Source organism: Chinchilla lanigera, unplaced genomic scaffold (assembly GCF_000276665.1).
Source record: "Chinchilla lanigera isolate Chin_1 unplaced genomic scaffold, ChiLan1.0 scaffold00054, whole genome shotgun sequence".
NCBI lineage: Eukaryota > Metazoa > Chordata > Mammalia > Rodentia > Chinchillidae > Chinchilla > Chinchilla lanigera.
In genome coordinates, this window is record NW_004955455.1 from 12,459,014 (window position 1) to 12,474,091 (window position 15,078).

At 45.1% G+C, this 15,078-nt stretch overlaps 1 protein-coding gene across 2 annotated transcripts in view; it reads right to left on the reverse strand.

Moving 5' to 3' along the window:
* Srrm4 (serine/arginine repetitive matrix 4) overlaps positions 1-14,407 on the reverse strand; it is a 154,892-nt gene extending 140,485 nt beyond the window's left edge. For both annotated transcript variants that reach the window (XM_013520453.1, XM_013520452.1), the window contains exon 1: positions 13,926-14,407. In XM_013520453.1, the coding sequence (XP_013375907.1) occupies positions 13,926-14,056 (131 nt within the window). In that variant the 5' untranslated portion in view covers positions 14,057-14,407. The remainder of the gene's footprint in view (positions 1-13,925) is intronic.
* Positions 14,408-15,078: the final 671 nt, after the last annotated feature.

Genomic DNA, 15,078 nt, shown 5'->3' on the forward strand with positions numbered 1-15,078 from the left:
TGGCAAGTGGAAGGTCCTGAGTCCAATTCTTGGTATAAAAAAAAAAAAAAGAAAAGAAAGAAAGAAAGAAGAAAAGAAACGGCTTACAGTACATAGAGCTGCAGTAAGGTTTTAGTAAAATGATATCTATTAATTGCATAACACAGAGCTCAGTTCACGACTAAGAGGTAGCTAAAATTGCATGGCATTGCTAATAGCTTGCATGGCCTTGAGCAAGTCATTTTATCTACTCTGACTTTAATTTCCTTTTTGACAATATTAACTTCTTCTCTTTTTTCTAATTGTTAAGTATTTATGAACGTGACTTCTATGCCCCGATATAAGCAAACTGAGAATAGAGACCTTTTATTGATAGGTTTTGCATATGGCAGAAGCTTGACTCTAGATGAAGTCATGCATGAACCATGGGAAGGCAGATGTGAAATCCCTTTGTGGAAATTTTAAAAAAGAATTGTGGGTATTGTTGTGAGTCTTTGTTTTTGAGATGAATGAAATATGTAATCACGTAAATCTCTATAGTAGAAAAAAAATCTTGGAGAAGAAAAGAAAATCTAAAATGGCTCTTATTTATCCTGGGAAAAGGTAAGATTGGGAGATAGTTCAACCAGCTTTATGCCTGGTGATCCTAAAAAGAAATTATCTGAGAAGCTACTTCTTATCATCAGTTAAGTGAAATAAATAAACCTTACTTTACCATAAATACAGTATCACAAAGTAGTGAAGAACGACACAAAATAGAGGCTTAATAAATGTTTGCATGGATGGATGGATGGATGGATGGCAAAGAAAACAGAGAATGGGTAAAGGAACAAACAACTGAAGAATAAGTAAATGGTTTGGTGAAATTACAAATGCATGAGTGAATAAATTAGTGGTTCCTTGATCAGCAGATGGATAAAGGGTAGATGATGGGGGGAATGGATGGATAGATGGATGGGTGGAGGGATGGATGGATAGATGACTAAGTGGTAGGTAAATAAATAAGTGGAAGTAGAAAAGGATCATGGGTAAATGTATGGCAAATGGGTGAAGGGGTGGATTATGAACCAATTTCTCTAAAAACATGAAAGTGATATAGATGTGGAAAATGACCATCCTGTCATGACTGCACCTATGTAGGTCAGTTTGGGGCAGATGTTGCAATTGTAAGTGTCAAGTTTCTCACTTAAGACTTATTTTCTTTGCCTCTTTGTCCTTTGAAGGGAAACTTGCTTCTAGGGAGGCTACTACAGTAGCACAGCATCATATTGGCAAGTCCCAAAATAGAACCACTGGACAGTGCCAGAGGACAGATACCCTGAACCATGTTCTTTCCCATGTACCACTGTGACACCTCACATGCTGGCAGGTGCAAACAGCTTGTCAGGAACTTCCTCGGTTCCATATGGTGCTCCTAATTTTTCTGACTCTCCTTTCTATGTTGGAAGAATAGCAGCACAGGTGTTCCCAGTAAGAGTTAGGAAGAATTACCAGCATAAGGTTCAAATTGCAGCTCTGATATTGCCTCGCTGTGTGAGTGTCGGCAGATTACCCACCTCTGATCCTTTTCTGATCTACAAAATGGGAATCATTGTATTGAACTACCGCTAAGGGGAGTTGAGCATAAATACAGCACTTTACTTAGTGCTGGCCAAATAGAAGCTATGATTAGTAGTTACTATTAATCCTTTTTATTGATGAAGGAATTGTAAAAATAAGATTCATGTGGTCAGTGGGGCAGAGAAATGAATTCTGAGAGTCAAGAGATCTCGGTTCCTATTTAGTGTATGACATCAGGCAAACATCTTTCCCGCTAGGATTTACTTTTTCCATACGCATACTAGAGAATAGAGTCCATGAGTTCTAAAGTTAAGGCTTTTGATCAAGGTATAATTTCAATGTCATCTTACATCCCACCTCTCCCCATCAAAGTGACTGTCTTTTGAGCATGCATGTAAGTTACCAAAGGCAACCATTTCAAATATTTAAGTCATAACAGGAATCAACAATTCCTATTAGAGATTTAGGTCCCCACAGATGAAGACTCTGAGAAAGGCTAGCAAAGTGACTTGTCCAAGGTCGTTTAGTTAGTAGTGCATGGAGCGCTAACCACAGATCCAGAACTATTCTTACTGTATAGCATCCCTCCCTCGGCATGTAGCTAATATTGGCTTGGAGGATGAGAGCTGATGCTGTCCAGAGGCTTGAGGACTGGAGGTGTGGGGATGGTGCAAAGCACAAGACTTTCCAGGGAAGGGGAAGGGAACATCACTCTTTGAACCAGAGTGGGTGTAGTAAACATAGGGTGGCTTTAATGACATTTTCCCAAGCCACAAGGTAGTAGCCCCTGTGTCAGGAACTCTGAGACCACAATCTCCAGGTCCCACTGGGGACAGTTTGAGGGTTGATTTATTAAAAAGATATATCTCTATCTATGTATCTGTGTATCTATGTATCTATCTATCTATGATATAACAAGCATAGCTCCAGGGTGGAGCATCCACCCAGTGTTCTGGAGTGTGGGTGGGTACCACCAATACACAGCAATTGTATTAGTTTTGTCTTTCCTAGCATCCACTCTGCAATAAACCCATTGTCAGTGGTGTGAATCAAGTGGGAGACATCGGTCAAATGACTTCCTACTCCAGGCTGGATTCCTTCTGCAAAAGGAAGACTTAGGCAAAGTAGGACTAGAATATGCTTCAGGCTGGCCCAACTCTCCTATTAGCCAACATGTCCTTTCTTTTGTGAGCTACACATAGCCAGGACTTTTGTTTACCCATGGATAAAAGGTTTCCTGACCCACTATCTTCATACTGAAGTTTAGGACCTATTTCCCCTCAACCTGGTCCTACCCGGGATGGCGTCCGTGGTGTTTCCTCCTAAGATTCCTGAGCTCTGAGTTCTCCTTTCCATTTTAGGGCTCCACTCTAATCTCACCCATGGGCATTAAAAGGGATGCGACTCTGAAGGAACTTCTTGCAGGAAAGAGACACAGAGTATGTGCGCGCACGTAGAAAGAGCATGATGCTGGTCCTCTTTGGTAAGCTGCACCCTGATGTTTTAACAGGGCTCACTATGGCAGTGGAGCCCAGATCAGTGGTGAGAGATGGTTCGTGGATGACATGCTCAGTACATACGCTCTTGGAGTCAGACATAAATGTTGTGGGATAAGAACACTGAATTTGGAGTCAAGGGATCCGGGGTCTAAGACCTCAAGGTTTTTTTTTTTTCACATGTAAAATGGGCATGAAATGGCTTTACAGTCATAAGAATTAAACGAGATCAATGATAATTGTTTAAAGACAACAATGACAATATACCATTATTTCATGGTCTGACTTGAGGGAAATTATCCCACATATCTGAACTTTATTTTCCCATTGATAAAGTGGGAATAAAATGACCTTTTCAACTTCCTCCCCAGGGAACTCTGAAAGGTGTGTTGTCTTGAGACTGGTGTCGGGTGGCCCGTATTTCAGCTGTAGCTCTGGGATTCACTTTTTGTTGCAGCCGCCAATGCCCTTTGGGTTTTTGTGTCTCAGCTCCTCCACACAGAGTGATGAGGCTGTATGTGAGGCTTTGAAGGTCCCCTCTGGTGGGCCTTCCAGCTTTACCATAGTTATGTGACAGTGGTTTGTAGACAGATCACCATTGGAAGGTGTTGTGGTGATGATGGTGTCTCACCCTTCCTGTTACAGGTGACAGTCCTCATGATAAATAAGGCCTTTAGCCCACTCTGCACTACTGCTCAGACACCAGCCCCCTCTCTAGAAGCGGGCTGAGCTCCAGAATCACCTGTCACCTGGTCAGTGGAGGAGAAGCAGGGTGGGGAAGCTGGCCAAACAAAATTTTTTGTTTTCTTATCTTTTGAAAGCCCTGAAATCTGATCCCAGAAATAGCCAGAGCTGCTCACCTGCTCTGCCAGGTACAGGCTGGATGCAGATGGCCATCTCAGGATCCCCACACCAGGCATCGGGCAGCATATGCCATGGGAGGCCCTTACAGGGCAGGGTGCCATATCTCACAGTGGGGGGAGGGCTGGCAAGACAGAGCAGGTGTCTAATCACCTGATTCCCACAGAGAAGTACAAACAGAAGCCATGAAGTGTGGCAAGCACCACCTCACTGAACCCAGAACTCCCTGAGGCTCACTCAGGACATAGACCTTGGGCTTCTTTCTCCCTCTTGGGTATTTCAATCCCCTCATCTGCAGAAAGAGGAGCTGAGTTAGATCAACAGCCCCATAGTGTTTGGTTCTCATATTCCTCCCAGTAAGAAAATCTGAGAATGAAACTCCAGTACATATTTATTTATAAATTAGAGACATCATCTGTTGGCCCAATATTTTAGTATTCACGTGATAAAACACCCCTTTCAGTCTTCCACATGTAAAATAGGGGGATTAGAAGATCTCTAAAGTCCCACTAACCTCTGTTTGGGTACTGTAATTCTGTAAGTCTCTGAATTTCCTTATCTGTTCAAACTGCTTATGACTGTGTTATCCTCACTGGCTATTCACTCAACAAGTACCAAGCACCATGGTACTAGGTACTAGATGGTGCAAGGAGTGGAACAAGCAGTCCCCAGCCTCAGTAACTCAAACAATTCTCCTGTGGATCAAAGAAAATAACACTTCTCTGTCCGAACTGTGCCAGTGAGCTTTGTATTAGTACAGCAGAGACTTAATCAACTTTTAAAGAGAAAAGGCTTACTTTGGCTCACAATTTTGTGGCTCTAGTCCATGGTCTGTTGCACCTGTTGCTTTGGGTCTGTGACAGCACCTCATGGCAAGAGTGCATAACAGAGCAAACCTATTCACCTCATGGGCAGGAAGTGAAAAGAAAGAGACTGGGACCCACAGCACCCTTCCAGGACACACCCCACGGACTGGAAGACCTCCCATTTGACCCCACCTCTTTAAGTTTTCACGGTCTGCCAATAGCACTACACTGGGGACCGTGCCTTTAACACATGGTCTTTGTGAAGTTCTCAATATCTAAACGATAGCAGAAGATTTGACCTGTTAGGTAGGAAAGTGATTTGATGAAGAGGAAATGCTACACTTCATGTATTCTACCAACACTTGTTTGCCCACCACCCTGTGTCATATATTAGGTAAAAGAAATACAACAGTGAACATACAGACACAGTTTCTGTCTTCATGATGCTTAATCTACTAGGAAAGACTAACAGGTGCTCAAATCAATATCCTTTACAAAAATTCTGAGAACAGAGAAATAAGAAAATCTGTAATGAAGTATGTGATGTAATATGCAGATTTACGGAAGAAGCCACCGAAGAATTGGCTTTTCAGCTGAGATCTGAATGTAGAATGGATGTAAATTAGGCACCAGGGAGAGTGAGAGCTCTTCTAGCAGTATGTGGAAAGGTACTGTGGCAGGAAGGAATATGGAAAATTTGAGTAACTAAAAGGAACAGGGTGCAGCTAAGAAAGAGCGAGAAAAGGGAGAAATTTTAGAAATGATGTTAAAGAAGCTGGCAGAGGCTGGATTATGAAGAAATGTACTGGCCTTATCAGGGAGCCAGGTGTGTATACTAACAACTGTGGGGAAGCAATGAAATGTTTTAGATGAGGGGAGGGAAGGTTTATAGGCTCTGACTTGATTTTCAAAGAGGTTCTTCTGGGTCTTCGTGGAGAATGGATATGGTGGGGCTGAGGATAGAGGATGGCAGCATTACGATGAGTGGTAGAAGAGGGCGTTATAACAATGGCGATTGCCTAAGCTGACTGGACATAAATCAGGAGGAGTAAATGTAACAAAAACACCCACCACAACCTTACAGCACAAACCACAGCAACAGGAAGTACAGCCAACAGGGAAGAACACACTTGCAGCTGGCAGACCCCAGTTCAGTTCCTGGCTTCAGCACTTGCAAGCTGTGTGACCTTGGATAAATCCCGCTCCAGCTCGCTGGATTCAGCTTTTCCTCTTCTGCAAAGCGGACTTCACCATAACGTAAGACCAGACCTCAGGATCTTCATCCAATTCTGACTCTCAACACTCACGCATGCGTGAACAGGTGACTTCTATGCTCTTAGCCTCACCTTCCTCAGATGTAAAACAGGGTCTCCACGATGCCTCGCTAGAGTCCTCAGCACAGGACTGGGTACTTTCTATCACAAAGAGTCCTGCACACACTTTCCCCACAAGCGAGTGTGTGCACACACCACGGGGACACACATTTCAGGCCCAGACGGCCCCTCTTTTCCTGCAGGAATATAACTGCCTCATAAGATTCCAGCTCACTTGCCTAAGCTTAACTTTTAATGAAGCAAGGGAAGAGTGATCCATCAGTGTCTCTGCTCAGCGATTCTGTCAGCAGGATCTAAGCCCTGGGAATCCAGCAACTAGGGGATTCTCTGGATGAGAAACACTGGCGTCCAGAGGATCTTAATATTTGTTTTGAACAGACACATGCAGATGTGAATTACTTAATAACTGTTTTAGGGTTCAGCATTGTTCCTGTATTTGGTTTGGCTTTGTCTCTATGACATCTTAATTCAGTGTTTGATTTCACGGAGCTCCGCACACAGGCTGTGGCATATGGGAGCTCCCTCAGCAAAATTTCCAATGGGAAGTGGAGGGAGGAAAGAGAGAGACAGAGGGAGAGCAGGAGAGCAAGAGCAGACTGAGGCTCCGAGGGAGTGCGGGGCGCACAAAGGATAGCCTAGGTCTGCATGTGTTGACATGAAAGACAGCAAACTCTTGCTGCTGCCATGGGAACAAAATCTACCACTGCCATTTGGAAGTCTAAACAGTGTCTTCTTCAATTTCCTAATCTGACAGATCCGCATCAGAGAGACTGCAAATTTCACGCTTGTCCAGAACACCTGGAGGATTTCCACTGCTAAGTTTCCACTGCTACTCAAGTTTCCGACTGTATCGGAGTCAGGAGGGAAGATTCTAGAGGAGCAGATCAGACTCAGGACCCTGACTAAGAGGACAGAAGCCCCCTGGGCCTGGGAAGTCCTTAACAAGCTGATTTGATTTATTTCCTGCCTCCATCTTGGGAGTCACCTTCAGTCATTCCTCTCTCATGCATACTGCTTCAGCTACTCTGTCCTCCTTGCTGTCCTCAAACACACCAAGCATATTCCTACCTCAGGACCTTTGCATTTGCTGTTCCCTCTGCCTCAAACACATGCCCCCCCAATTATCCTCACAGTTGTTTCCATTGCTTTGTCCAGGTTCTGACCACTCCATCCAGCGAAGCAGTTCCTTTCTTTAGCCTGTGTTCCTTTCCCCTGAGTTATTCTTCATTAAAACTCATTTATTTATTTATTTATTTATTTCTCCACTATCTTTTCCCTCCACAAGAGCAGGGACTTCCTGACCATTATTTGCTGCTATCTTGAGTAATATCTCAATAGAATTGATGAATGAGTGAATGAATGAAAGTAGAGCTTAATGTTTTCAACTAAATGCAATTTCTTCCACTTCTTGCATTCATTACTCCCCTGTGGTTAATTTTATCTCAGGCATTTGTGGGCTCACTGCAATCCCCCTGTCTTCAATGGCTGCTCAAGGGATACAGATTGAGACTAGATTTTTTTTTTTGAGACTGAATTTCAGATTTGCTACATTTATACCATGAAGGATGAGATACATGATGGCCTACACCAGAGACTGCATCCTTGAGCCAACAGCTAGGAAGTTAGAAATTTTATATTACATGGGCTCTTCCCCTCTCGGCTCCCTTTCATTAGCAGACAATCCCACATACAAGTGGTTTAAACTGCTTTTTCTCTTGGAAAAAGAAATTGTCTTGCAGACCCCTCTGGTTATTCCTTGCATTGGTAGTTAAAATTGGTGAAATAAAGAAATCACACCCATTTTACAGGTCAGATAATTAAAGACATACTGTGTATAATATAAGTGAGAGACTCCTCGCCTCACTGAGGGTCTCTGCCTTCTCTGTTTTTCCACGTTCCCTTGTCTGTATTTCCATTGACATTATAGTGCTTAAGACTGATGTCATGTTGCAAATGTTTTGTCTATCTTCGTTGTGAAACTCCAACACCTTAAAAGGAATGGAATACATTTCATTCATCTTTTCCTCCTGGCCAGGCCTGGAATGCAGTAATAATAAAAACTGTAACTTATTATTAGTAACAAGAGCTAACCTTGATGGAGCCCTTCCTTTGTGTCGAGCAGCGCTTTTCATGAATTAGTTCACTTGGTCCTCTCAGCGCCTCTTGGGGGTGGTTGTCATTGTTAGCCCCATTTTACAGATGTGAAAATTGAGATTGAGAAGGTCAAGTCATTTGCCAAAATTATCATACATGGTTCGTGTTTGCAAACAGTGAGAGGAAACATTTTTTTTTTTTTTTGGTTAGTTTGCCATAGGGCTCCTATCTCTAGATTCCCAGGGCTATTTAGGAAACTCCAGAATTACTCAAAAATGAAAACAAAGCATTGAAAACATTGAGAGGCAATGGCCTGAGTGTCACAAGCAAATATCACCAACTCAGATAGGGAGGTGCTGGGCATCTCTCCCTGTGCAACCCCTTATAAGGCCCGTGATACAGCAATAAGAGCACCTACTTTGTGGAAGTTTTAGTCAGTACCAGGCATTGTGCTCTTTTATATCAATGATCCCACTCATTCCTCAGTACAACCCCATGAGAAAAATCACACCCATTTTATGAGTCAGATAATTAAAGACATACTGTGTATAATATAACTGAGAGACTCCTTTCCTCACTGAGGGTTTCTGCCTTCTCTGTTTTTCTGAGAAGAGTATTTTGTATATTGGGTAAACTGAGGCCCAAAGAGTTCACGTGATAAACAATTCCCCCTGCTAGGAAGTGGCCAAGCAGCGGTTGAGACTAAGTTGAGCTGACATGGGACCCCAACCTCTCTTCACCATTCTATTTTCTGTCTTAAAAATACTCTTTTACACCCCAGAGGAAGTCTTAGTGGAAAGGTATTAGTGAGCTCCAGTTTTGCTAAGCCCCTGTGAATTCTTCTACCTCACAGGAAGGTAAATGCAGCCACTCTGAAAGAAAGAGTATTTTTAAATTTTATTGTGCCCCTGCAGCATGCCTGAAGTGTTCATGGTATAGAAGACACACAACCAGGCCTTCTTTCCTCATGGCAGGAGTTAGGATTTTAGGAACATGCCCCCTTTTTGGTGGTGCAGAGTGGAGGTGGGGATAATGGAGCCTCATCAGCCTGGAAAACACTTTCAGGTGTTATTCGGTCTAGCCTCCTACCCCACTACTGTACTAGCTAATGTCTACTCACCAAGCCCGACAGACGTCTCTATCTAGGGAGCCTCCTTCTGACACTAGGGAGAGTCGAATCTATTTGTAGCATGTGTGTTGTTCAGCTACATTGATCAGAATCCCCCATGTGTAAGTCAGAACTCGACGTGGGGCTGGGAAAGAGCTAACCTGTTGTTGGCTTTGGACCTGTGTACTCATTCAATCAGAGCACTCCATATTCACCGAACATCTCCTACATCCTGGTTCTCTAAGAGAGCACGTCTGCCAAAGGGAACACGGAAGAACACCAGAAATGACCCCTCCATTGACCCCTGTGGCCCAGCCAACAAATTTCATCTTTCAGATGGAGAAATGATTGACCCAAACAATAACACTCCCTTCTGGAAAAAAGTGGTCCTTCATCACGGGGGCAAGCATTGTGTGCGCCCCTCAGGACATTGGCTCTTAATCACAGGTCATCAGTAAAGGGCCTCCCAACTGTCCCTCACCCTGTTCCCCAGGATGGAGTCAGCACAAATGCACTAACCGATCTCTTGGCACCGAGGGGAGTCTCAAATTAAATGGTTCAAAGGCATTTTTTCTGCCTTACAATTTGGCCATCTTTCCTGTGGTGCAGTAAAATCTCCAATGCTTGGAATTTATGATCCTTTGGACAGGGACTGGGCTGAAGTCTGCTTCTGGACTATTCTGCATAGAAAGGATTTTCGAAGAAAATTAATAGCTTGCCAAAAGAATTGTAATGGGAATGCTTACTCCATGTAAGGGGGCCCCTGTTCTAACCCTTTACAAACACTCATGTATCTGCAAACAATTCATATGCTAATTTCAAATGATTTTTACATGTTCACTAAGTCTCCAGCTACAAGTATTCGTCAATATGATTGTTATGCTTTGAACTGGCTTCAAACACTAGGTTTTTCCTGAGCTGAAACTTCTTAGGTACAAACTTTTCTAAACTAAGCAATTAACAAAGGGAATTAAGCTAATACCACGCAGCGTGACTACTCTTCTTTGGTGATAATAAAAGAGGTCTCTCTACAGGTCAGGTATCTTACTGATTCATGTTTGTCTTCTATCCAGCTGATACAGGGTGAGGTTTGACTGCGATACCCCTCAGCCCGTTTGCCTCCGATAATCTCTGTTAGATTTTCCCACACTGAAATCATTCTTAAAACAACCCTTTTTCATTCATAAAAATTTCTTCATATGGGCTATAAATTATACAGTCACTGTAGATTTGATAAAACCAATTAAAGTTGTGACTTTGCAAGGAGTTGGAGCTTTTACTTGACTGACATACCTGGTCTTCCTTATACAAACCTAAAGTACAGTCCATAAGGATGTTGTACCAATCAGTTCAGAATCCAAATACCTCTTCATGGTGCCCCTCCCCTTAACTAGATGAAAAAAGCAGCTAACTTTTCCTGCTGGAAAGGAATTAAGAGTTCCACCCTCCAGTCCACCCAATCCATCAATTCCATCTCAATGTACTTGCCTGTCAGGAGTTGAAATCCTGAAATGTTCACTGTCAGCATTATTTGAAAGAGAAATGGGGTAAGCGGGGAAAACACATACCACAGGAACTCTTGACTTCCTCCCAGCTATTATTCTTTGTTATAGGAAGGATGTCTATCAAACAGGCACTCCCTGTCCTCCTCCAGTGTAGGGAGTGTCTTAACTGACTCAGTCCTCATAGCACTGTCTCTGGGAGCAAATGTTATTACTTCTACACTCAAGCTGACTAAGAGAGGTAAAGCTAATTTCTCAGGGCGCTCAGTAAACCAGTACAGGGTTCTAGGTTGTCTTCCACTAAAGTCAGTCCTTAACCGTTATGATATACTGTCTCCTACTTTGCTCTACTGTTCTGACATTTGAGTCAGACAGCTGCTTGCAACTTGAGACATTATAAAGGTATCGCCTCATCAAGTATGCCTCACAAAGGGGGACAGGAAGGCAGGGGAGTGCTGAGGGGGATTTGTTTGGAGTGCAGTTGTATGATGTATACATGTTGCTCTGAAATCAACAAATTGCAACTACCATTCCACTAAATTAGCCTCAGAGACAGACTTAAAATATCTTAGAGAAGCTCACCCCTGGAGCTTTGCTTATCTACAAGCAAATATTAAGTAATGTAAGCAACAGGACTGGCTAGTGGTTCTCTCACCTCCTCCAGCTTTTTGCAGTTACTTGCACTGGTCTGCTGATTGTGAGCTGGGCTTGACTCATGGACTTTAGCATTTCTAATGAGCCCCAGTCCCCAGATTGCCTCCAAAGGAAATCACTGGGGCTCTGCTGGTGCTAAGCCAGTACCCTCAGTCCATTTTCCTCCCAAGAACTCCTCTTTGGGGGCTGGGGATTTAGCTCAGTGGCAAAGCGCCTGCCTGGCAAGCGCAAGGTCGTGAGTTCGGTTCCCGGTACCGGAGAAAAACCAAAAAAAAAAAAACTCCTCTTTGGAAACAGGGGGCTTCTGCCCTTATATACGCATAGAACATTGGATAGGAAGTGGAAATTGACAGTTACTGGATGTGGCTGGGTTGGGTGAGAATGGAGTGGTTCAGGTTTTAGGGCCACTTTGTTAAAAGACAACCCAATCCCAGCCTTTCCTGAGGACTTGACTGCAAATGTTCCCTGCTCACTCTTCACCTCAAACCTAGAGAAACATCTATGGATGGAATCTGTCCTACAGAAAGGCCACATCTGTCACAGAAGTACGGAACAGGACCTTTCTAGCATAACATAAACAGAGGGCTTATAGCTCAGACTTTTACCTTAGGGGTGGTTTTCAGGGGGAATGAGACCCAGGCCATTAAAAAAGACATCAATAGTGAAATGATACCAGGAGAGTGTGTCTGTGTGTGTAGTATGTGTCAGGGACAGATTAAATGTCTCAGACAGTTTAAATTAGAAATAGCCTAAAGCCGCAGAAAGCATGAGGGTTAAGAGACTTTTTAGACAATTCCTTTTTAGACAATGTGATTGAGACCATAACCAAGAAAAGGGTATGTGAGATAGACAGACCATGAAATTACCAGGACCAGTAGACATTATACAGACTTTTCTGAATTTTCTTTTCTCCCTCTTTATCCCTAAAATAGATAGAAGACTGGACCAAATGCCACACTTCTGGTCTCCAATAAAATTTCCCCTAGTCCCTCCTACAAGGGCATTTTCTTTGGCCAATGCAGCACCTGCCTAGCCAACAGTAGGCGCACTCCAAGTGGGAAGGGATGGCAGACAACCAGGAAGATAAAACTGCTGACGTCAAAACTCTCTACAAAGAACCTCCTTCCAAACAGAGCAGCATCAGCTTTTAATGACACTTGATGTTATTGTTCCCCTTCCCCATTTAGCATGCACTGGGGGTTGCCCCCTCCTTCCTTTCTGCAAATACCGGCTGCTGTTTGCAGCCTGCTACAGCTTACTGGTCTGTCATGCTTCTTGTTCATCCCCGTTCCCAGCATGGGACATCCCATTTTTCTAAAAATGCGGTATGAGCTTCTGTTCTACTGGAAAAAAGTTCCTCAGTATGGATTTGATTTTCCAGGTATGACTCGTATCCATCTTCAACCTCACACCCACTGGAAAGTTCAGATTTTATTGTGGCAGACCAAGCATTCTGCTCACAGCACTTTTCCAGACATATTTTCAATCTATTCCTTAATGCAGTCTGCCAGGATTAATAAATCCTCCAAGTGGTCCCCCCCCCCGCAACTCCTGCTTCCTTTTTACCCACGGAACCACTCACCCAGCAGTAGCAAAGATGAGTTTTCGTATGGTCTTAATTTTCCCTGAAGAAGGCACAGCCTTCTTCCTCTCATTCCCAAACTCCTCTACATTGAATAATTTATGAAAAGGATTGGGTTTTCTCTGTATTGGAACGCTTCTGTTTTCCTCCAGTCTCCTCTCCTTTCATCCCATACCTTGCTCTTCCTCTTCCTGCCTTTCATTTCTACCCTATGCTCCCTTCTCATTTGTACTACCATCCAAGGATGTGTTCTTATTCCCAAGTTCCAAGCAATCTTGTTGATTCTTGAAAACCCCAAATAAAACTCTTCCAAGACCATCTTCGCGATCTTGGAAGGCTCCTTCCTCCCTGACTCGTGAGCACAGACTCCTGATTTTGGATGCTGGAGAGCAGAGAATTCAGCAGAAGCCAAAAATGCGTGGAGGAGGGTGCTGTTTGGGGTATATTTGAAGAAACAGCATATGGGCTTTCTGTCAAAATGTTCAGAGCTCGCTAGTTTCTGAGCTGAGGACAGAAATGTGCTGCCACTTCTCAACACTGTCTGAGCTGGTTCAGTTTTCATCTTCTCTTGTACAACAATCGCCCCAGCTACTCCGGATCCATCATCCCTTTGCCCCCTGCCCTCTGAGCTATGTGATACCAAGAAAAGTTTTTCAATCACGTTGTACCCCAGCCGCACCGCCCACCCTCAGAAAGCGAAACCTCTTGCATATAAACTATGGGGTATAAGCTGAGTATTGCTTCCTTCCTCCCTAAAGAATCTCTGACACTTCTCTCTAGCTTCTTCCTTACAAGCAATTAGTTCCCATGTTCCAGCGGGAGATACCGAGTAGTGGCAGAAAAGATAGGCGCTCTGGCCCAGCTGTCTGCACCCACCCTTCAGGGTTCTGGAGAACAGGCCAGAAAAGGGGACCTTCTGGGTCTCCCCTGCTAAGAACGAGGTCATTACCTTGGCAGCGGCTTGCGGGCCGTGATACTAGCAACGATGATGCTCTCGGGACGAGGAGTGGCCACCGCTTTGAAGGTTCCTCGCCAGAACTTCTCAAAAAGCTGCTTCTCGCCCTGCTGAACGCTCGCCATAGCCAACCCAAAGGGGCCGGGGCGCCCGGGTGCTGTCCGAAGTGCTGAAACGTGGATTCCAAACTGGGGGCACACCCGGCTCAGGGCGCTGTCCGCGCGAAACCCAGAGGGGTGGGGTGGGAGAGATCGGAGTTCCGGGCGGGGGATGGGGCGCGCTAGTCTGCGCAGGCAGCGGAGAAAGGAGGCTTGTCCGCCGGCTTTCTTCGCCTTCTGGGTTGACTGTAGCTTGCTCTCTAAGCTTGCTGAGCTCCGCGCCCCAGAAAGGGAAAGCAGGGCTGGCTTTCTCGGCAGCGCCGGCAGAGAAGAGGCGACCAGGTCGTCTGGGTGTGCGTGCGCGTGTGAGCTCCGGCGCGCCCGGGTTTTGTCTCTCGCACAATGTGACGTTGGCGAGGAGGCTGGTAGCGCGAGCTTCACTTTGCTCCCCCTCCGCTCTCTCCTCCTCCCCATCCACCCCTCCTCCCCTGGCTCAGCCTCCCGCCGCCATCTGCATAACAAAAGCCCGCAGGTCTTGGGAGGAGAAAGGGCGGGGCGTGCGCCTGTCACCAAGGCCCCGCGGCCGAGGAGTTGCAGCGCTGTCCCCTCGGAGCAGCAATCCTAGCACCCAGAGCCTAAACGGCAGGAAATCCTGCTTCCCAGAGTTCTGCCCTCCTCCATCATCCTGGGCTTTTCTCCAACCCTTCCTGTGTTCCCTCGGGGCTCGAGCACCGCTATCCCAGCCGCTTCACAAGTCTTGGGGGGATCTACGCAGGGAGCAAGTACGAAACTTGACCTCGAGACTCGGGCCAAACTCCCCCTCCTTCGGGAAGGGACCGCGGAGGTCCTCAAAGGGCGTCCCCTGAGCTCCTCTTCGAGGCTGGGGATCGCGAGGTCCTCACCGCCCAGAAAGTGCTATTTGTTGGACAATCACCAGTTCTGCTTCTCGCCATCTGCCGAGCCGGCCTCCGCCCAAGCAGCGTTACATCTGTGCCTGTAGCGCTGGGATGGATGTCTCTTTTGTGCCTCTCTGCCGGCCTGCCCTCCGG